The sequence below is a fragment of the Saccostrea echinata genome, unplaced genomic scaffold (assembly GCF_033153115.1).
Source record: "Saccostrea echinata isolate AGI-Se365-2 ecotype Australia unplaced genomic scaffold, CSIRO_AGI_Sech_v1 ptg000008l, whole genome shotgun sequence".
NCBI classification, from domain to species: Eukaryota; Metazoa; Mollusca; class Bivalvia; order Ostreida; family Ostreidae; genus Saccostrea; species Saccostrea echinata.
Genome location: NW_026889757.1, coordinates 1,404,331 through 1,429,125, shown reverse-complemented (window position 1 = coordinate 1,429,125; position 24,795 = coordinate 1,404,331). Strand labels below are relative to the sequence as shown.

Here is a 24,795-nt window from a genome sequence, read left to right as displayed (position 1 = left end):
TGAAATGGAGTCAGACAGTATGCTTTTATTAACTACAAAGTTACGGACGAAATGATGACTGACGGAAGGTCAGAAACATTATATCCTCCGCAACTAGTTGTGTGGGGTATAAAAACTTAAAGGATAAAAATAAAACAAAACAACATTCAGTTGCTTAATTCCTACAATTACCCCACGTACAAAAACGAAATAAATGAAAATTTTAACATTTATTGCAGACCAATGACCAATTATGAGTACATCGTAGAATTTATTGACAGATGAATTTTCACAAGGATTATCATCAAATTATTCCGAATACACAATATACAGCCCTAAAAAACCAAAAACAATTGGATAATACTAAAATAAATTATATATAAATTTAAACATAATTTGTGTTCTTTCTGAGTAACTCATTAGCAAAAATGCCAAAATACAATATATCGATTAATTTAAATTCAGAGAGTATATTACAATGTATACTCATCGACAAACTATAGCTTTTATTTTTGAGCGGCAAGAATTTGAAGCGCCCCGAAGATGTGTGTTTTCTCGTGATTGTTATAAAAGTCGCGCAGAGTTCCCTCCTCCTTCATTTTCTTCACTCTCTGTACCATGTCTTGAATTTCTGTCTCAGAGCACGTGTCCCAAAATGATATACCATTCCTCCATTCTTCTTGTAAGGGTCCCTCCAAATTGTCGTGTCCAGGGTGATAATCTGTTGTTAAGGTGTTGTAAGCCACCTTAAGTGTTAACCCAGCATTGGTCAACATCTCCTTCATCTGCTTATGATATGGGAATTTCTTTGCGTATTGTTTCAAGGGTCCTGGAACCAAATGGCCAAACCAGTGGGCCTCTACCTGCTCAGGGGTCAAAGTAATAACAGTCAACACACCTCTTGGTTTTAAAACACGATAAACTTCTTTCAATGTTTCAGCTGTGTTTGGATACGATTTTCCATCAGGATTTTTCTCTAAATGATGCAGTACCTGATATAACAGTAGAAAAAATACAAGCGTATTTTATAATAGTGAAGATCGTATCAATTATCAGGGCATTTGTATTAAATAAAGGACAAAGGTCTGAGAAAAAATTACCAGTTTTAAAGGGGGCATAACAAATCGCCAAGTACATAGTCGTTATCTCAAAGAATGATAAAAAAATAGCTTTTATTTCAAAAATAAATTTTAAGCAGTATATTAAGAAAATCGAATATTGATTAAGGCATCCTTTTGACGTACAATGGCGTGAATAAGAAAATAAAGACAAACAAAACAAAGTCCAAGTACCATATTCATCATAACACTATCAAAAGAATTATCTTCAAACGGGATATTCGGAAGCACTCCTGTTTTAAAGCAAAGCTCGGTCTTCTGAGATTTGGACAGCAGTTTCTCTCTTGCCACGTTAAGCATCCCTTCACTGGCGTCAACAAGAGATAAACTGTGGGGTTCGTAATCCAGAAAATAACGCGAGTAGTTTCCGGTCCCGCACCCAGCGTCCAGAATATCCATGTCCTGCCAATGTGAAAAATTAGAATTTAGAAATACATGTACATGTTGCATACAATCCCTGCCTTGTTCTAACTACTCCATATTCAGACTGTTATTTGCGTTTGTCCAATGTTCACATTTTGGCTCCTTGCGTTTGCTCAGCGTTCGCATGGGACAGTAAAACGTTTCGAAGACTGTTTCTGCCTTCGTCAAACTTGAAACAAAATAGGGTTGCTTGCACGTTTATAAATGCGAGTACATGCATACCAGTCTTATAGAGTGGGCTTTCCCATCTAACCCCCCCCCCCCCGGAAAAATGACTCTAAAGTAGGATCTCCCCTATGGAAACCCCAGACCACATTCAGAGAGAACTAGCATTTGCTCTCTGCTTTCAAATCCAGTATTAAATCGCTGGGATATAGGGGACATAGTTATGCTTCGGCTTGCCAAAGCAGTGTTTCTTGTATTGTTTAATTTATGGTTTTAGCATTTTCACTGTTTGAAGAAATACTCGATTTTTAATGCTAACAGAATGGCATGTGGAACCTATCAGTAACATAACTTTTAGAATTTTCTCACAAACTCTTTGTAAAAAGGATGGATCCATAGATGAAATACTGGGCCTTTAGAGGGCAAGCAAATTATCACATAAAGTAACCCGATATAAATCTAAAAGCAAACACGTACCGCTGCGCCGAGAGAGGGTCTTGAGACATCGAGTCTTACAATTTTTCGAGTGACTAATTTTACAATTTCCCATGAGTTAAAATTTTGGGTTGAGACTCAAAGATTTGAACTACATGTACATATTTTAAGATTTCATACTTAATTCGACAATTCTTGAGTCGAAACACTCATATTCCGATAAAAGAATCAGTTGACTTTCATATAAACCTTTAGCCAAACATTTCTGATATGATTTAAGCATTGATAAAACAGGGGGAAACCTACTCTGAGAAAGAATTTCAAAGAGGAGGGAATTTGACTCTAGTGTGAGATTTCCTCTCGGGGGAAATCCTATTCTAGAGATTTCGGGGGGAAAGCTGGCTATGGGGGAAAATCGTACTTTACAGCACCGGTACATATCTTCTTGTCTGCTTTTCCGAGTATGTTTGTGTGTCAATAAAATGAGTGCATGTCACGTGCACTCATGTCGCATGTGTCATTTATCCTGTGCATAAGCTTGAAAATGTAGTCGTAAAAGTTTCGTGTTGAATAGAAAAATTACATCATTTCTAGATGTAGGACTGATTTTTCCTTTTAAATGAGCGGAATAAGGTTTTTATTATCCTTACACTGTTGAAGGTCATATAAAAATTACATGATATCAACTTTTGAGATATATATATATATATATATATATATATATATATATATATATATATATATATATATATATATATATATATATATATATATATATATATATATATATATATGTGTGTGTGTGTGGGTGGGTGTGTGTAAACACTGAAAGGAAAATGAGACTTAGGGACATAATACATGTACATGTATGCGAAATATTTTTGACAGAGTGGCCCAAAATTACGAAAATTGGTCAGAGGTAAATTTTGGTTACTGTGCACTGAAGTCGGTGTTCAAAATTGGTAAAAAAAAAAAAAAAAAAAAAAAGCCAAAAACACGTGCAAATTGATGATGTCAGGTATGTTTACAGATTTTGTAGTACTACTACTGATGGACTGGAGGTATACATATCGTTTTTTTTCCACATTTACAGTCAATATGAATTTCTTGTAATCATGGTACGGCTGACGGAAGTTCCATTAGATCTAGAAGACAAAGGCAACAATCTGTTGCTTTGCAGTTTGTTATTAATTTTTCCACCATATAACATTTTATCCGCTGTCAAAGAGGAACAGAAATGGTTTCCAACCAACCGTAACGGTGACGTTGGCGCGTTACAACGTCATAGGAAAATGGGGCTTTTCATCTTACCACCTGTGTAATCGCCACGGTATTACCACTGAAACCGATTTTAATACAGCAAGCAATCGTAAGCATTACATTCACTCTAGACTGAAAGAAACCCATCGCCCTATTTTAATCTGTGAGCTTGTCAATTTTACGTTGATGATACTCACACTCGTGCACGTGTGTTCGTACGCCTGAGTTTGTCAAGACTTTCTCGTAAATTAATATTCACATTTACCAAATCAACTGGCGTCCGTAAATTCTATCTTTTTCTAATCGAAACTGGAGGCTAGGGATATAAGGCGTCGGTATAGCCCAGCTAATCTCGACCAACTAGGGGCTGCCCTGTTGGAAGGGTTGAATAAATATTCATATGCAAAAGATAAATGAACTCTATGCAGAGGAGAATCAAGATTGTGGCAGATGTACGCGCGAGGGAGATACTGAAAATTTTTATTTTCATTTTTGGTTCGTACGTTATACGAATTTCAGTAATTCATGAATTATCCGTCAAAATCAAATGAGATTCTGGTAACTTGTTGATTAAAGATGGGTTTAAATATTAGATAACAGTACTGGAAAATACCTCCAAAAAATAGCATATAATTTCCTTCAAAAGTTTTCCCTGCTTTCCATTTCTTTTCAGTATATATATATAGTGTCTTACATGAACGTTCTTTCCAGTAAAATCCTCCATCAGGGATTTGAGGACAAAGGCATCAGATGCTCGTCTTCTTGTGTCGTACGTCTTACAAACTTCGTTGTATTGTGTTATATAACTCATTGTCAAAGCTAATGACTGACTTGTGGACTAATTTCTAAAAAAAATCTTAAAAGAAAGATATAAAAAAAATTCCTCAACATCTTAAAATTGGAATGATTTACTTTTGAGGACTGGAAAATTTTTAACTACATAGGCCTAGAATGTACACAGAGAGCTATTTTTACGCTTACAGAAATTGTTTCCTAGATCACAGGGGCTTGCTAACGGAGAATACAAAAGTGGCTATTGGAAATATTCAATTTAATAACACATGCACGGATTTTCTCAGTTATCAAACAAAAGTAAAGTATTACCTTGGACCCCCCCCCCCCTTTAGAAAACACAGACCCCCGCATATAAATGAGAACCTATTATCATCATTATACATGTCTTTATGTGAAGGAAATCGACTGGTCCTGATATTTATTTTTCCGCGCTGGATTATGTGTCATTATTTTCATAGTTAAGACCAATTAAATCAAGAAACAAGAAATCCGCCTTTGAGAGAAAAAAGAAAAGAAATGTGTCTAATCACATTAAATTAAATATGATCACATTTAAAAACATATCTAAATCTTATTGCATTTAAGAAATTTATTTTAAAAATAGTTTAGTTTGGATAGGTTTACCTATTTTTCAACCTTCGCTACACAGAATTAACATATGGGAGGGTTTTTTTAAAAAGTACCATTAAAACTCTACTTTCACTTTCCAGCTCATGACACACCTGTACCGCCTAACCCAAGACTAAATTAACATCAAATGTTCCCCACCCCATCATTCTACATGCATGTATTTACTATTATATGTTCTTATAATTTTACCCTGGAATTTGAAACAAAATTCTTAAGAACGAGATACCACAGAAATCGATAAAGCTAGGATCCCAATTTGAACAATAGTTGACCAGTCCGAATTTGTACACTGCTAAACAACACATGGTCATCGAGTGTTCTCGACCTTAAACCCATTTGACCCTCTTGAGTTTTGACCCTCTTGAGTTTCGGCCCCCAGTAAATTCTATCAATTGATCACATATGTACACATGTATGTCAAAGAATGGTTGTCACTTTCCTCTGAAACAATCTGTTGCCTAGGTTCAATTGGATCAAAAAATAGTTATACCAGCTTAGTTTGTTCTCTCAACACGAAAAATATTTAAAGACACTAAGGGGGACGTCCATTTGATTCGGGGGGGGGGGGGGGTGTTCTTCCTTCGAAAATGTTGAAATTAAACGTCCACAGCTGGCATCCCCTCGCGAAATAGAGTTTTGGATTATTTTTCCTTGATCATTTTGGAAATATATAATCTGCCCTTAACTGACATGAAAATAAATAATACCCCCTTCCCCCTTCAGAATCAAATGGTCGTCCCCTATATATATATATATATATATATATATATATATATATATATATATATATATATATATATATATATATATATATATATATATATATATATATATATATTCTCTACTGTACAGCGGCTGCATCGTTATTGTTGACAACAAACACGAACGATTACGTTACATGTACACAAACGATTAACACAACAACGCAAAAATGTTTTTATAAAACCTGTTACACGAAGGATCCTTCAAGCACACGATTCTACACGATACACGAACGATCACGATTGTATAATGCAAATGCACGATTCTTCATAAAAAAAAAAACTGGAAAAATATTTAGGAATTGATATTTTCGAAACAGAGTTAGACTCGTAATTATTTTAGATTGCAAATAATTATTTGTGTAATGAACCGACTTAGGAAGACTGAAAAATATTTATTCATCTGTTCGATACGTAAAGATATAATTCATGATCGGTTGCCGCAAAATACATGTAATATATCAGATAATATAAGTTATCGTTTATATTCTATTTGATTTTATGATGCAGTAAGCAATGGTAAGGAGAGGATAAGATTTAAAATGATAATTGAGGTTTATTTTAGCATGATAAAAAAAATAAATTAAAAATATATCCTTTTTTTTCATTTTTGCATCTCAAAAATCAGCTTTTTTTATTAACACTTCCGACATTCATTTCCAGAATTTATAAAAAGAAAGTAAGTATCCAGGATAAAAGTAACTCCGGCAATTATGTCCTGTATATTTGCTGACTGAATTAAGAATTTAATAATTTTTTTGTAAAGATGTATTGATATAAATATATTTCCATTTTTATTTGTTTTCTCTGTGATAACTCTTTGAAAGTTAGTTGAGTTGATTTCTTGATCATTCTACCGGAATGCATATTTCGCCAAGCGAAAGGTCAGGAGCTAAGAAGGCCTAATTACCGTCTTCCTTGGAAGACGGTATACAGAGTTGAAGTATATTACAGTCTTCGGACTATGCACTTCCTCTCTTTTGTGATTGGTAGAAATTGCATGATGAGAAAATTTTCAATTATTTCATTGGTTGAAATGCTGTTCAAGGCATGGGAGATAATTTTCTGATGCTCTAATTTTCGTACGACTTAACAATTTTTCAAGATTTTCAATCGTAAAAAAAATATGACAAAACGAACAGTGGAAATTGGCAGTAATTAACATGCTAGTTTTTTTTTTTTTTTTTAAAGCAATTACCAAAAAAAGTTTCTATATTTTCATTGTTAACAGAAATGATCCTTATTGCATGCAAGCTTTACAGCTTGTACTTATTCTTTTCTCCTTTGTTTTGCATTGTCTTTCTATCTCGGCAGCACTCGGTAACACCTCGGCTGATTCGTACATGTACTTCATCTTACATATCACAAAGGTGACGGAATCAGCCGAGTTTTGCCGAATGATCTCGGCTGCAGAGTTGAAGTTTACAGAGACAGTCGAGCATCTGTTAACTTTTCACTTAATAGGACTTATGTCAGAAAAAAACTAATGAAGAAATACAAAGCCAAGAAATTTTCAACTCTCCTAACATTCAAAGAGTTATCACAGAGAAAACAAATAGAAATGGAAATATTAGTCTACATTTTTAAAATCTAAATTTACAATTTTATTTCACAATGAAATGGAAATATAAGGAATCACTGTCTAGTTAGTAGAGTATGCCAGGGACATCAACGACAGCTGGAAACGTGGGATAATTTATGCATAACGGGCTTCGCCCGTTATGCAAATTATCCCACGTTTCCAACTCCCTGGCACACTCTACTAACTAGTCAGTGATTCCTTAAATACTTAGACCACAAGTAAACTGTAAACATAATCAACATTAAACAAGAGGCCCAAGTGCCTTAATGATCACCTGAGTATGATACAACAATTTAAAGGATGCATAGAGTATAAAATGAACTGAAAGGTGAAGCTTTGTTGCCCAAAAGCAAGAAAGATAGGGTGATCATGATCAACAAAATAATTGGTCTTAATATTCATTAACAGTTCAGAAATTAGGTTCTAATCTGTTCCCCATTTAACACTATCACCATACAGTATTTTAACAAATTATCAATGCTTCTGTACTATTTTAATCCTTTGTTGAAATCTCTTACATTGGCCTCTCTTGGTCTTTGATGAATATTTAATAAGACAAGTTATTTTTGTCTCATTTTTATTTATCTACTACTTACAAGTCTATCTGATCATTAAAACTATGAAAGTACTTTTTGTATTATGCAATAAAAGTTTTTGCATAATTCTCTTATTCTATTTACCTTTCAAGTACATTATTTACAGTGATAAATTATCAAAAGTAAATGGAAAAGGGGAATAACTCCTCTCAGTAGAATACAAACTAATAGAGCCCTGGCCAGGACAAGAACACTTGACCAAATGGTCCAGATGTTCAAAAATCTGGTAAAAATTCCTTCCTTATAAAAACTTTTACTCTGTTTGCCTCAGATATGCCCAGGTGCGGAGAAGATTTTTAAATAAATAATGCATTTTTACTACAGATTCACTATATTATCAATAGAGCCCCCCCCCCCCCCGAAACACCAGAGCTTCTGACCCTGGGACCATATGTTTGCTCATCATAACTAATTACTTTGTTTATCTGCTTAACACTAAGGAGCAAACAGGATTATTTAATAGAATTAATGCATTTTCAGATTAACAAGAGCCCCACCCTCACACCAGCACATCTGACCCAGGGGTCATGAAATTCACTACTCTGGAAGAAGCACACTTGCTCATCATAACTATACACTTAGCTTCTTTGCTTTTTTAACCAGAAGAAGAAAAGAATATTTTCAAAGAAATTTTGCTTTTTCACTTTATAATCAATAGAAGCCCCCCCCCCCCCCGAACCCTTAAACCTGGGGTCATAAAATTCACAATTTTGGAAGAGGCATCCTTGCGTATCATAACAATGTACTTTAGTCTGTTTAAACAATACCCAGGGGCAGAGAAGAAGATTTTCAAAGAAATAATTCACCTTCACTATAGGATCTATATAGCCCCGCCCTAGCACCAGAACTCCTGTCCCTGGGGCCATGAATTTCACAATTTTGGAAGAGGCATCCTTGCTTATCATAACAATGTACTTAGTTTGTTTAAATAATACCCAGGTGCAGAGAAAAAGATTTTTTAAAAAATTAAAACATTTTCACTTTATAATCAATAGAGTCCCGCCCTAACACCAGAACCCCTGATCCAGGGGCCACGAATTTCACAATTTTGAAAGAGGCATCCTTGATTATCATAACTATGTATTTAATTTGTTTCAATAATACCCAGGAATAGAGAAGAAGATTTTCAAAGAACTAATGCATTATTACTTTTAGCTTAACAGCTTATCAGTATTTACAGTATAATACAGGTACGTTACAGAAGTAGGTAACAAACAGGAGAACAATGTTTACATACAATCAAAATTGAGGGGGGGGGGGGAGGGAAGAAAACAAGATTTATTTTGTGAAACACTGATGTCCCCGTATGACAGCTTATGGCGAAGGTTAAAGTTTCTCAAATTCAAATCAAATTCCAAGGTCAAGATCAAGAGATTAAAAATGTTGTTATCAAAAGAAAGGACTTGTGCCAATGGATAAACCAGGTAAATATGAAAGCCCAAGCACCAAACATTCAACAGTTATGGTCAAGGTTAATATTTTCTAAAAGTGGGTCAAACACCAAGGTCAAAGGGTCAAAATTAATGATACGCAGTGGAAGACCTTGTCATAAGAAATACACATGCAAAATATAAAAGCCCTAGCACCAACTGTTCAAAAGTTATGGCCAAGGTTAAAGTTTTTCAAAACTCCAAGGTCAAGGTCAAAATTGTTGGTATCCAAAGGAATATAGCTGTGAAATTTGAAAGCCCTAGTACTAACTGTTTAAAAGTTATGACCAAGGTTTTGCATGTATATTTCTTATTATAAAGTCTTCACCTGCATACTTAATTTTGACGATTACCTTGACCTTGGAGTTGACCCACTATCAAGAAAATATTTACCTTCACTATCACTTTTCAATGGTTGGTGCTTGGGCTTTCATATTTACTAGGTATATCCATTGACACAGGTCCCTTTCTTTTGGTAACAACATTTTTGATCTCTTGGAGTTTGACTTGCCTTTGAGCAACTTTAATCTTCCCCATAAGCTGCCATACGGGGGCATCAGTGTTTCACAAACACATGTTGTTTTTATATAAATTTGCTACAGTAATCTGGATATATCGGATATACTAATATAAAATGATATTTACTCTCAACACAATTTTGGCATGAAAAACATTTCCTGTGGGCTTTGATTGTTTTATTATAATTATCTCCCAGTTTCAATGGCTAAAAGGTGTGAGGATAATCTTAATTTAGATGCAAATTTTTTAAACTTAGCAGGTATTGATTTTCTTAAATAATACTGTAGGTAGAATCCATCAAGTAGATATTTATAAAGAGCATTTCTACGAACTTTCAATTTTAGCAAATATTTCTTGTTTAGCCTGATCCAAAATCCTTTGTTTAATAACTTTAAAAGTAGCTGTATTAATTTGTTGCTTACCCCAAACTTCACTAAAACCAAGTTCATTTCAGCATTTCTTCAGATGAAAAACCCATTTTTTTGTGCATGATATTAGCAATTCATAACAATTTCTAATAATACAATTATCACTGACTAATATATTTACTTCAAAATTTTGTGTTGGAAAACAACCATTTGTAAATGAGGTACCTTACGTAAAAAGCTACATTGAACGCCCTGTAAAATCAGCATACAAGTTTTTCACTACCTGCCTTGTTTAAACTTTGATAGTTCTCAGATCTGCCTCGTTTATAAATTGATAGTTCTCACAGTCTGCACTTGTGTACCGAATTTGCTTGAACAAATAAACACCATGTATAGGAAAGGTGACAGTGGAATGAGGGAAGTTGACAAAGGAACAGCTGAAGTAGTTAGTTGACTATTAACGTCTAAGTTAATGAGGAAAAAGATCAAATCTAGCGAAAAATGGTTTATTGGTATTGATGCTCTGGAAATTGTTGAACAATTTACATACTTGGGGATTATTTTTCATAATGATAAATTTGCAATGGCGGAAAACAACTGTCTGACCAGGGTAAAAAAAGCACTGTTTGCTTTTAAAAAAAAAAAAATTCAGGGATGTGCCACTAAGTTAACCATGTAACTTTATCATCACTTTTTAATTGCTATGTTGGAGGTATTGTTGATTATGCATCAGAAATCTGGGGAATCCATAAAGGTGAATATGTTGAAAAACTACATCTTGACTTTTGTATGCAAATTAATACAGTACTGGGAGTTCGTATAAAAGTTCTTTCAACAATCTCTTTTACAGTCAGCAATCCGTGGTTGCAAATACAGCCATTGTTAGGTCATATCGACTGACATGTTCCATATATGTACCAATTGTTAGGCCATTTATTTGATACCATTTTACTAGATCAGTACGGGGGGGGGGGGGAGGGGGGGGTGACGGTGTCCGGGTTGGCTGGTCGACAAGGGATGCTTACTACTCCTAGGCACTTGGTTCCACCTCAGGTGTCTAGGGTGGGGGGGGTACTGTTCTCAAATTATATATAGTGCTAACGAGATCAATCACTGGTCGTTATCATCACCTTTTTCATTATGATAAAATTATGTTTTATGGAATTCTTCCTTACAATGTCAGGAGTCCTGAATTCACTCGTGACCCTAGACCCTTGACTTTGTGAGGATGGTTGAACCTGCAAGAAACAAAATTAAAACCAGGTATTGAATTGAATTAAAAACTTTTAAAATGAGATCATTTTAATTTATCCCCCAAATAGGATTTTCGGATAATTTGCCTATCTCTTTTTTTTCTTTGGCGTGACATTTTTTCAGATAAGTTACCTCCCTACCCCCAATTTCAGATACGGTGATACATGTGCGTATGTGCCTGCTAGGATTAATGTGTATAAAGCTGGAATAAAGCAACATTAAAACGTTAAACGGTGATGGTTCCTAGATATCAGAAACATTGTTTTTATTGGTTTAACGCTGTTCTAATGAAATTGAAAATTTTAAATAGCTACTAGTATTTGGTGAAATTTGAAGACAGCGAACAGTAATCAAGCTCAAAAGTCCATTGAAACAATACAATTTGGAGCAGAGCAAACACGGACCTCTAAAAACATCAGAGCTAGGTGGGATCACGTGCCATGGAGGAGTAAGCATCCCCTGTCGATTGGTCACACCCGCCGTGTGCTCCTTGTCATGTTCGGGCAAACAGAAAAATCTGTACACAATTCAGTGAAAATAATGGCCTAACAATTTGAATAAAAAAAACGTCATTCAACATTCGACTTCATAATGATAAATTGTATTAAAAAGTTTGCTGACAAGGTCATCGTATCGATCATAGAATTTGCGAAATGTTGACTTTAAACGAGACTGTTAATATTCTTGTTTCATCAACTTATTTGTCAATTGAGAGCACGCGTAGAGCACGCTTTTGCGTATCGAATCAACTGGGAGACACATAAACTCCAAATGCAGGTGGTAGTGGTATATTGCTACGTAAATAAAGGAAATTGACGATAGAAAAGTCATCTTGTTTATCATCACTGGATTTGAAAACTAGGCACTTTCCATATGGTAGCAATGACAATGTCGATATTGTTGGGAATCTTTCAAGCCCACAGTGTAGCAGTGGCGGATTCAAGGGGGGGGGGGTCGGGAAAATAAGTTAGCTATTACCCGCTGAAACGGGAATCGTACTTTTTTCCCTTCGGGATTCATAATTTCAAATATTGTATGTAAAGCAAGACGTTATAATCCGAATAATTTCTCTTCTAAAACTGGTTATTATACCGTAACTTCGTCACCTTATCTCGAAGAAAAGCGACACGTAACACAATTGTCTTATATAGAATTTCACTTGAGCAATTTTACAATGTTGTCATACTTGTTTTAAAAAAATAATTTTATTTACTTTCATGATACTTCAAACGCAGCTCGGTATATGTTGTTATACTGATTGTTAGGCCATTATTTACACTCTGAAATGACTACGGATTTATCCGTTTTCCCGATCATGACAAGGAGCACACGGCGGGTGTGACCAGTCGGCAGGGGATGCTCACTCCTCCATGGCACCTGATCCAACCTCTAATGTTTTTGGAGGTCTGTGTTTGCTCTGCTCCCGATTTGTATTCTCTGAATGGACTTTGAGCTTGAATACTGTTCGTTGTCTCCATATTTCATGTGTCAGACTCTGATATCTTTTATTTCGAGTATGGATCTGTTACCTTAAAACATATTTCTCTCAAACAAAGAAAGATATAATAAGCAAGTTAGCTATAACATATATACTATGACACTTAGATTTAGTATAAAATTTACTTTTCAACTTATTTGGAATTTACAAGCAAAATTATCTTTAAAAAGCATAACAATGATACCAATGATAATAAATTAGCAAGTAATTTGTTGATAAGGATATGGTATTACCTTACAAAATCAAACAAATCGAAATTGAATTTGATTACATAAAATATTAAAAAAATAACAATTTGTAGAAATTATCATTAAGTCGAATGCTGACTGAGTTTTTCATACTAATTGTTAGGCCATTATTTAAACACTGAATTGCCTACAGATTTTTTCGTTTGCCCGATCATGACAATGAGTACCCAGCTGATGTGATTTTATCTCCTTTTGATTTTTCTCTTATGACAAAGGATGACTGCACTTAACGCCTGTATTGGGTCCTTTTCGGTTGCTTCTATTGCTTTTATATCTAAACCTTATTTCACTTTTGTATGTTTATGAAAGAATCCTGTCAATTTGGAACCAAATTTAAATCTTGAAATGATTTTAGACTGTGATACAATAAAATGATTCAATGTTTTTTGTCCTTACTGCTTTCCAAATATAATGAATTTACACTTACCTGCCCTTGATTGAACATTAGATATGTATGAGAGGTGGAGCTAACATTGTAAGAATAAGTCTAAAATTAGACTTGATAAATAACAATGACATGTTTGGAAAAAAAGAACGTGATCACTCTTTCCAATCTCTCTCTCCATTCTGTATGGCACAAATACACTTCTGACAAAGGTTTCAAAACGAAATTAACAATATGAGCACGTCGATGTAATTAAAGCAGATTTTATATCAATGCCAGATGACTTTACGTGTTCGAACACAATGTCCTAGTTAGCACAAAACATGCTACCTTAGTCACGTGACGGAATTAAGTATTCACAAGTTACCTGAAGTAAGAAATCACGTGGTGAATTATAATATTCAACATATCACAATCCTTGGTTACAGCACAGAGAGCGAATGTAAGTAGAAGCAGTTTTTTTCTCTTTTTAACCATGAGCGCATGTTTGTCTATTAATCTCCTTTTAACACATTCTTATTTATGCAAATATACAACTACTGTTAAACGTGGAACGATACACAAACATGCGCTGACTATGTATAAAGTCAGTAAAAAAGAGGGCGTCCTCATTATCGAACGGAGTTTCAAAAAATTGTGATGACCCCTGCCTTTGAAAACAGATTCGAATTTCGTAAATACACACTTTTATTAAACGTAATTACATAAAGTTGTAGATTGGATGTTGATCATTCTTGCAATGAAAAGAGAAATGCTTGTTTTGAAAGTTTATTTTGTCGCAAATTTCGCATGTCCTTAAGTGCAGTCATCCTTTCATATCCAATGAAACAAAGCCCTTTAGCTGTTTGTATGCCCTCTGTATTGACGAGGGACACTATGAAAATGTAGTTCAGAAATAAATTTTATTTTTGTGCAGCAAGAATCTGCAGTGCTCCGAAGATGTGTGTTTTCTCGTGATTGTTATAAAAGTCGCGCAGAGTTCCCTCCTCCTTCATTTTCTGCACTCTCTCTACCGTGTCTTGAATTTCGGTCTCGGAACACGTGGCCCAGAATGATACATCATTCCTCCATTCTTCTTGTAACGGTCCCTCCAAATTGTCGTGTCCAGGGTGATAATCTGTTGTTAAGGTGTTGTAAGCCACCTTAAGTGTTAACCCAGCTTTGGTCAACATCTCCTTCATCTGCTTATGATATGGGAATTTTAGTGCGTATTGTTTAAAGCGCCTTGGGACTAAATGAAGAAACCAACTGCTCTCTACCTGCTCAGGGGTCATAGTGGTTACAGCTAAGAAACCTCTTGGTTTTAAGACTCGATAGACTTCTTTTAATGTGTCAGCTATGTTTGGATACGATTTTCCATCAGCATTTTCCTCTAAGTGATGCAGTACCTAATAAAGAAAATTAGTATTTAAACAATAACTGCATTTTTATGAAAATTGTATCAATATATAAGAGTAAGTTTTAGTGGCACATATTATAAAATAATATTCAAGTTTGAGAAAAAACATTTCTTTAATGATTTTTTTGCATACAAATAATGTTAGATAGTTGACTCCTCTCTCCCTCCCTCTCTCTCTCTCCCTCCCTCCCTCTCTCTCTCTCTCTCTTTTCAGTTATGCAAATCATTCAAATTAACAGCAAAGCAAAATTAAAGTTCCAAAACTGCACAAAATACACCTATCAGCAATTACAGATGTTGCTCTCCATTACATCCTTATTTTCTACCAGAAGCCAATCAAATAACAAGGCAAAGACATGTATCTACGAAAAATTTCCAAAAACGGCTGTAACACGGGCACCACAAAGCGGAGCATCCCCTCGCAAAAAAGCATATCTATAAACAAGGCAGCATTCGACATCGATCCCAATGCAAATTACGTCACTTCCGTTACACACACAAGGACAAACCAGCCCAAACACCCATACACACACAAGTGCGTTACTTTATCCCCTCCAACTCCGCTGTATTAAAACTAGCACAAATTTCTCCTCTCCTTTTTTTTAAAGGGGGGGGGGTTAATTCAAATCGCATTTCTCGGCAAGTAAAAGGGTCGTAATCTCATGGGGAAAAAGGGAGCACTGATTTTTTCTGAAATATCTAATATTTTTGCAATAGCTGTAAGCAATGTTACATGTATGCGGAATCTTATTGATATTTTGTTTTAAAGCTCATCCTTTAAAGTAAAATGCCAGGGATAAAAAAGCTTAACACTAAAGTGTTTTGAAAGAACGGCAATGGGTAACAAATAGCAATAAACGGACTGCAGGACAATTGGGGGAATAGAGAGCCATATCATGTACTACAAATAAAAACTGGAATAGTTTTAAACTGCGGAGTCGGGGTAACAGATATATAGCGATATGATGTTCAACAAAATTTAGGGGGAAAGACTGTCGGACAGTTAGGGAACCGATAACGGACATCAATAATTTTTTTTTAAATTGAAAACTAGAATGAATGAATAAAGACAACCTTATATGGTAATTAAAGAAAACAATTTTCATATACCAAATTTATCATAACACTGTCAAAAGAATTATCTTCAAACGGGATATTCGGAAGCACTCCTGTTTTGAAGCAAAGCTCGGTCTTCTGAGATGTGGACAGCAGTTTCTCTCTAGCCACGTTAAGCATCCCTTCACTGGCGTCAACAAGAGATAAACTGTGGGGTTCGTGATCCAAAAAATAACTTGCGTAGTTTCCGGTCCCGCACCCAGCGTCCAGAATATCCATGTCCTGTAGATATGAAAAAATTAGAATTACATGTTGGTACTTTCTTTTACTCCTTAAAACATGATTGTGGCGTAGACCTTTGCTTTTGTTGTCCATTCTAAAACTTATTGTTGATCTAACTCCTCAAACAATCCATTAAGGTACCTTTAAGTGTCCATTCTTTTTGGAAAACTGTCCATTCTTTTTAAGAATGGACAGTTTTTTATCCCCAAAAGAATAGACAGTTAAAACAAACAGAAAGGAGAGTTACAATAAAAAGTAATATTTCCTTAGAAAATAATTAAAATTGAAACATATCCAGATTTGATTTGAAGTTGGTTACCAGTATTTCTTTGGAAATACATTTTTAGGTCGAGGTTTAGCTCATGGTCAATCCAATACTCAGAATACAATCTGCACCCCTGTAGTCCATATATATCCTCAAAATTGAATTCAGATGAAAACGTTTCAAGATTGGATTCGAATTTGATCTGTATTTTGTTGGAAAAGAAATCAATTTTCAGATCGGAGTTTGGCAAATATTGTCTTTTACTCTTACAAACTTACAAATACCGGAACAGGTCTTGTAGAGTAGGCTTTCCCCTCTAAAATCTTTCTCCCCGGAAAACTTGCTCTAGAGTAGGAACCCCCGGAAAATAGGCTCTAGAGTACGATTTCCCCCACGTAAAAATGACTCTAGAGTAGAACTTCTCCTACGGAAATCCCACACCAGATTCAATTTTCCGGGAGGAAATCTTACTCTGTGTAATAGAGTGTGATTTTCCCCAGAGCCAATTTTCCCCCATCAAATATCATGGTTGTACTTGTGTATGAGGGGAAAGGGGCGAAATATTGTTACAAGAGTCCCTTCTTCAAAATGTTTACCAGTTCCACTGAAACAAACGGAGTATGAAAAATGAAAATTTTAAATATCATTTTTCTCAGTAACAGCCCAGTCAAATTTTTTTTAGCATTCAAATCTTTATCTTTTCATCTAGTCAAAGGTTGTTTCTTTAAAAAAAAAAACGGTACCATGTAATCGGTTGGACAAATTTTAACTATATTGATAGAAACAACAAGAGGCCCATGGGCCACATCGCTCACCTGAGCACATTGGCTAGGAAAAAAACCAAAAATCAGTTCAGTTTGGGGGGGGGGGGGGTGAATTTCAAACTACCTGATGATGTTTTCATATCAATATAACAAATGGCTTTGCTGTTCTTGAGCAGAAGATTTTTATCCCATATATTCATCTGTAAAAATTTGATCCCCCATTGTGGCCCACCCTACCCCCGGGAACCCTCATTTGAGCAAATTTCATTCAACACTCCCCAAGGATGCCTCCATATCAATTTGACTAATCATGGCTTTTCTGTTCTTGAGAAAAAGATTTTTCCTATATATTACTCTGTAAACTTTGATCACTCATTGTGGCCCCACCCTACCTCCGGGGGTCATGATTTGAACAAACTTGAATCTACACTACCTGAGGATGCTTCCATATAAATATGACCAATCATGGCTTTGCTGATCTTGAGAAGAAGTTTTTAAAGGTTTTTCTATATACTCTTATGAAAAACTTTGATCCCCTATTGTGGCCCCATCCTATCCCCGGGGGGGGGGGGGGGGTGTCATGATTTGAACAAACTTGAATCTACACTACCTGAGGATGCTTCCATATAAATATGACTGATCATGGCTTTGCTGTTCTTAAGAAGAAGATTTTTAAAGATATTTTCCTATATATTTCTATGTACAACTTTAATCCCCTATTGTGGCCCCACCCTACCCCCAGGGGTCATGATTTGAACAAACTTGAATCTACACTACCTGAGGATGCTTCCATATAAATATGACCAACCTAGCTTCGCTGTTCTTAAGAAGAAAATTTTTAAAGATATTTTCCTATATATTTCTATTTAAAACTTTGATCCCCCATTGTGGCCCCACCCTACCCCCGGGGGTCATGATTTGAACAAACTGAATCTACACTACCTGAAGATGTTTCCACATAAGTTTCATCTTTCCTGGCCCAGTGGTTCTTGAGAAGAAGATTTTTAAACGATGCCATTATTTTTTCACTAATTCCTAATTATCTCCTCTTGAAAGAGGGCGTGGCCCTTCATTTGAACAAACTTGAATCCCCTTCACCCAAGGATACTTTGTGGCTCAGTGGTTTTTGAGAAGAAGTCGAAAATGTGAAAAGTTTACAGACGGACAGACAGCTAGACGGACGGACGGACAAAATGTGATCAGAAAAGCTCACTTGAGCCTTCGGGTCAGGTGAGCTAAAAACGAATTTTATATTATACCGATAAATGAATTTGTTTTCTCCAAATGTACTTCAATCTACATGTACATTATATTGATGTGGATATAAGTGTCTCCTCAAAATTCTGGTGTTCAATTTATGCCATGGATCTAAAAATGGGTCATTTATTTCTAAAACATTGATATGGACAAGGTATGGTAACGGCCGAATGTGGCCCCTTATCTGATGTAAAAATCAGAACAAAATTAAAATTATGATAGTTTGTAGTTAAGAACTTAAAATTATGCTTGTTTTAAAACCAGCACTAATTTGGATTCAAAGCTTACACGGAGGCCACAAGAGGGTCCAGAAGTAGGACATTTTCCCGAATTTCCTCAACTCCTGTGGAATTTCGTCAAATTTAAGATACATTTTACTTCGGGAAACATAGAGCACAAGTTTGCCTATCTGAGATTTTTATACATAAGATGCATTTGAAACTAGTGTATAAAATATATGAATTTGGTAGATAGGCAAGCTTGTGCTCTATGTTTTCTGAAACAAAATATGCTGTAAAATCGATGAAAATTTGCATAAAAATGAGAAAATTCGGAAATTGACATAATTTCTAACCTTCCTGTGACCTCTGTATTTCCCATAACTTAGAACTAATACTCATTTTGTGGCAGGGGTAACAACAGGTTTCTATTGATAAACTGTTGCATCATTCTGAAAGACGCCTAAAACCAGGGGCCAAAAAGGGGCCTTAGCCTATCTTGTCCTTTGCAAAACTTTTAGAGAGTGTATGCTCTCTGCTTTCAAATCCAATATTACATGTTCATCGCTGGGATCTAGGGGACATACTTATGCTTCGGCTTAAAGTAGAGTTTCTTGTATTGTTTTCTTTATGGTTTTGGCTTTTTTTCCTTTGAAGAACTATTCGATTTAAATACTCACAAAAATGGCCTGTAGAACCTATCAATAACATCAATTTTAGAATTTTCTTACACAGTCTTGGTAAAAAGGATGGATCCATAGATAAAATACTAGGCCTTCAGAGGGCAAACAAATCATTAAGTAACTAAAAGTGACCTGATATAATTTTGAATTGAGCAAACACGTACCGTTGCGCCAAGAGGGTGTTGATACATTGAGTCTAACGATATTTTGAGTGACTAATTTTACAATTTTCCAAGAGTTAAAATTTTGGGTTGAGACTCAATGATTTGAACTATATATTTTACATGTAAGATTTAATACTAAATTCGAAAATTCTTGAGTCGAAAACACTCATGTTACCATTAAAAAATCAGTTGACTTTCATGTAAACTTTTAGACAAATATTGTCATATGATTTATGATTTAAGCATTGATAAAAGAGGGGAAATCCAACTCTGAGAAAGAAAGAGGGGAAAATTTGGCTCTAGTGTGATATTTCCCTTGGGGGGGGGGAATCCTACTCTAGAGTGCATATTCCGGAGGGGGGATCCTACTCTACAACACCGGTATCACTGATTTTGTGCATCTTTTGGTCCATTAGATTTCGATTCTGTCATACTCTCTCCGTCGGATGAAAACGTGTATGCCTTTATAACGCAAACTATAAATTGATTTTGAAGCATCACATACTTGTATAAATACTGGTTTTTCCCAAAATCCACCTGTAACTGTCCATTCTTTAGACAAAACCTTTTGTTATTTTGCGTCTGGAAACACAATGGTTATTCAACAAATTGCTTTGCACTCCTAGCTTACCTATGACTGTCCATTCTGTAAACAATGAACTTGTCAATGTATGTGCACTACCTGACAAAATCAATTCTTAATACTATACCAGTTTATTGTTTAAAAACAGTTTTACCCTGGAGAGAACATTATGAAGACAATAGGTAATAGCAAACAACATGTAAGGGTCGGTGTAACGTAGAATTTTGACCCGGGTTGAAAGTCTGAATTCAACGCTGATGGTCTCAATATTCAACGTTGAAAAAAGACCCCCTGGGTCAGTTTTCAACCCAGGTCAAAATTCCACGTTACACCTGTACACACGGTAAGGCTTGCCTTATAAGTCACGAAACTTAAGTTCTAGTCTTACCTTGTGTACACCCTTAATACACAATTTTCGAGCCTTAGAAGTCGGACCTTCGAGTACAGCACTGCTCTATTTCTTAATACAAGACTTAAGTGACATTTTCTTCTCAACCTATTTTTTATCAAACCAAACACATGGGTAGATTGAAGTGAACATAAAGTATCTTTGAATAAGATAATGAATTTATCCACAAAATAATGCATCTGTTCAACCTCCTCCTCTTTTTTAAAAGAAGTATGCATACACTTGTCGGTAAAATTATTACAAAGCCCTAGTAATGTTTTCTTCTATGCTAATGACTGAATGCACGGTTTGTGGCTGAAAAGCTCGTGGAATTTATGGAAATGTTGTTTATAATCTTATAAGTCTTGCCTTAGCGTATTGACATGAGAGCCGTAGGGCCTGTGTATATGGCAAGCCATACCGTGTACCGGCTCTAAACAAGTTAACCTGATACTGTCCATTCTAAATGGTTTCATGTTTTAAGTAGGGTATATGCCTCAAACTGTACATTCTGTGAGAGAAAGAAATGATCTCGGCCCAACGGGTCTCGATCGCTTCTCTCTCTCTAACAGAATGCACAGTTTTTGGCTTATATCCTTTACTTTACATTATTATGTTTCCCTAATATAGTATAAGGTTATATAGTATGTTCGCATAGTTTTGCTTTCAATAACATATTGCGTTAATTGGAGATTTGAAAATTTACTTCGTGATAATTCCAGCAGACTTTAGAAATCCTCAAACTTACACATTATTTCAAATTATCTTTCTCTTTTTTTTTTTGCAATTTCTAAACTACACCAATACATATGTATACACTAACATATTATTATAGTACGTGTAACTATGCAAAATAGTTTACGAATCATAGGGAAATGATACATGCATATGGTATGCGTGTTGATGGTCATTTCCTTTCCTCATAAATGTATAGTATTCACTATCTTTCAAATAATTGTAGTCTTACATGAACATATTCTTTCCTGTGAAATTCTCCATCATGGATTTGAGGACAAATGCTTCAGCTGCCCGTCTCCTTCTGTCGTATGTCTTACAAACTTCATTGTAATCTGCTATGCTACCCATTGTCAAGTCCTGCTTCTTTAAAAAATATATATATTATATAAAACGTAAAGGAAAATACTTTTTTGAAGACAACAATTTTTGAATTTTTGAAGACAACAAAATTGTAACTGTATTAGGATAATAACTAACATGCTTAGCGAAATCGTCAATACATGTGCTGTCATAATTCAAAGCAATAAAGAAAAGCCATCTTTGCAAGACAGAAAAATAGACCCTAGTTTAGCAAACCTTGCAGAGCCCTTCATTTTGTTTCACTCTCTTGGTGACCTGTCTATTTCAGTCATATAAAATGAACACTAAAGGTATCCAGAGAAAGACTGTAAAAATATATATTTGTCCACTAAAACTTTAAAGTGAAAACTTACACGATCTGAAAAAGTCTTCTTTCAGTTTTTAGTTCATATCACTACTTGAGCCGTTATCAGTTGAGGTGATCTTTTTTACCTTTGCATGTATAACATACATTTTTAGCATATTTTATGCATTTACGGTTATATTTTAATAATATACCTCTGGAACTTTTAGTAACTATTAAATTACATCTAATATACCACAGCGACATGTAAATTGAGGAAGAGGATGTCCTTCAGCCGAAAATTACTGGCCTAATTTTTAAACACAGGCAATTCATGCGTAGCCGTTCAAGGCAACGCAAGTCAGAGGCACCTATGATAGTGGTGACCCATAGCTTGGTATATGTGTCACCACTATCAAGCTGTTCAGATCGGCCTCAAACCAATTCGCTCTGAAGTAGGTTTGGCCTCAGATGCCCAGTCCCCTCAGCTTCAGTCAAGGTTAAAATATTGATATATGCATTCTAGTATTATTATAAGTGTTTATTACATTTTTTTATGCCCTGGGATCGAAAGATCCCGGGGATATATTGTTTTTGTCCTATCTGTCTGTCTGTTGTCAACTTTAACCTAGCCCATAACTATTGCGATGTCAAGGGTAAGGCTTTAATATTTGACATGAGTGTTCATTATGGTAAGACCTTTCCATTGGTACAGAAATTTTTGATCATGTGACCTCAACTGTGACCTTTGACCTACATTCGAAAAACTTTAACATTGGCCATTACTATTACATTGTAGTCTACGTTCCACTCCAGAATTGTGTTACCATCGGGGGCATAGTGTTTCACAAACACATCTTGTTTTTTCATGTTGATGGCTGTCTAGCTATACGTGCAATTTCATTTCAATGTTCTGCAAAAAATAAAACAATTAAAATGTATAATTCAAAGATGATTGTTGTCTTGTTTGTATGATGTTTTATCCCATAAACTCTTATCTTTCTGGTACCTTTATTGATATATGCCATTCTATGATTTTTTTTAACAATCGGGCACATACTTACAGAGACTAAGAACGTAGGATTGGTCCAGAGTCAATATACATTATATAGGTACATGTATTTTGAACACGCCCTCTTGCTTTTTTTTCTTACCGTTATGTTGAATTGCTTTAGGACACGGAATAGGTATTCATCAAAAAGATATTTTGAAGAAAGTGTGAAAATAGTACTTTCTCGCTCAGAAGTATTAGTAAGTACTATTTGAGGTCGGGGTGCTTTGGTATCGATAGAATGAACTTGCTAAATGAAATATAAAGGTGCTTTGGTATCGATAGAATAAACTTGCCAAATGAAATATAAGGGTAACGAACATTAATCGTGCTCAAAAGCCTAATTAAACAATGAATATTTTTAGAATCAAAATTGCAGTAATTCAACTTTTCCTTATCATTTAATTCGTGATACCTGGCAAGGGTTATTTAGGAGAAGTAATCGGTTTCAAAATTTTAATTTCCGTTCCTCAAAATTGTCAAAAATTTGAAGACATAAGAAAATGCAAGGATTTGTCATCATCTATTGGGCGTATTTTGGGTAATATGTGTGCATCTGACGAGCGATTTTGTCGCAAGTGTACCAAAAAATTGATAAAATTTAAATGTTCATGTTTTATGAGGAGAAAAAATAGAATTCTTTTGTCCATTTTTATATATAATCAATAGATAATTTAAGATGGATGCGGCCCTCTAAGATTTGCACATTTTTTTTTTTTTTTTTTTTTTTGCTTCTTCATTTTTTTCCTCAAAATGTGTAATTCGGAGAAAATGCCTTTACCTTTTTAATTTCTACTTTTTCATTCATATATAGCATAGCAGCCCATCCAAACCCTGTGCATTTCATCCAAAAAAGGTGACATTGATCCCCTTCCATCCCCAATTACTCCCAAGTGAAAATCCTGGATCCGTCCCTGTTAATACGAGAAATTCGTAAATATTGAAACTGCATAGAGCATCTCTCATCCATCTATAGGATTTTTATTACCCCTACAGTAATTCGTCCAGATTAAGGGTTCGATAAAAAGTCATAAAATGATAATTACCCTAGACAACTGGACTGCTGACGAAAAAATGTGACCATAGCGAACATAAAACTCCAAAACCAATACCTCCTCACAAAAGCGCAGTCGTTAACCAAACAAGGGACGGTATTCATTATGGTGAGTTAATTAATCAAAACTTTGTGTTTAAATTCAAACAATGATAAGTATCTTCGTTTCAAAAACAAAATTACAAAAAAAAAAAAAAAAAATCGCTACGGTTCAGATTTGATTAAGGATAAGGAATTACAAGTATTATTTTGAATTATTTATTATATGTATTTTGTTAAATTTTCATTTAAGTACAAGAACAACGTGAATATCATTACTAACCAAAAATAATCGTCTTTGTCTTTCCTTTATTAGTATGGGCAGTTGAATGAAACTCTTAAGAAATTTATTATTGAAAGATTTGGTGAAAATAGATGGGCGGTCATTGCGTAAGTTCATTCACTTATTTCAGTTTATATTTCATAATCATCTCCACTCATAAAGAATACAGTAAACATGGACATTTCACAATGTGGACGAAATTGACAATGTATTCGTCAAATTTTCAACTCACCAATGTTTTCATCCTTGTTTTAAAGAGCAAAGTTAAATTATAGTAGAACGTCAATGATTCCACTCGCCATATTTTTGAAATAAAGAATTTTTTAAACCTTTCTTTTCAGTATTTCTCTTAAACACAGTCTACATCCTAAAATAAATATTCAACACTCATTTCCTACTCATTATTGTACCAGTAAGTTATTCATAGGCTTGTAGTGATTACAACATTGTTTGTGACGATGGTTTGATTGCAGAAAGCAAAA

At 34.9% G+C, this 24,795-nt stretch overlaps 1 protein-coding gene across 2 annotated transcripts; it reads right to left on the bottom strand.

Moving 5' to 3' along the window:
• Positions 1-480: 480 nt before the first annotated feature.
• On the bottom strand, positions 481-16,182 carry LOC133181222 (demethylmenaquinone methyltransferase-like). 2 transcript variants are annotated; one of them, XM_061315758.1, is made up of 3 exons: positions 4,075-4,207; positions 1,272-1,499; positions 481-971 (listed from the first exon to the last, which is right to left on the bottom strand). In XM_061315758.1, the coding sequence occupies exons 1-3, from the start codon at positions 4,189-4,191 to the stop codon at positions 486-488; spliced, it is 831 nt and encodes a 276-aa protein (XP_061171742.1). In that variant the 5' UTR covers positions 4,192-4,207; the 3' UTR covers positions 481-485. The 2 variants fall into 2 exon arrangements, with proteins under 2 accessions (XP_061171742.1, XP_061171743.1); XM_061315759.1 differs by lacking the exons at positions 1,272-1,499; positions 4,075-4,207 and adding an exon at positions 15,956-16,182.
• Between the last annotated feature and the right edge of the window lie 8,613 nt (positions 16,183-24,795).

Coding starts and splice junctions, on each gene's coding strand:
- LOC133181222 (XM_061315758.1), bottom strand. CDS start 4,191: ATGAGTTATATAACACAATACAACGAAGTTTGTAAGACGTACGACACA. Junction 1,500..4,074: donor TTACTGGAAAGAACGTTCAT/GTAAGACACTAT, acceptor TCACATTGGCAG/GACATGGATATTCTGGACGC. Junction 972..1,271: donor ATAGTGTTATGATGAATATG/GTACTTGGACTT, acceptor CTGTTATATCAG/GTACTGCATCATTTAGAGAA.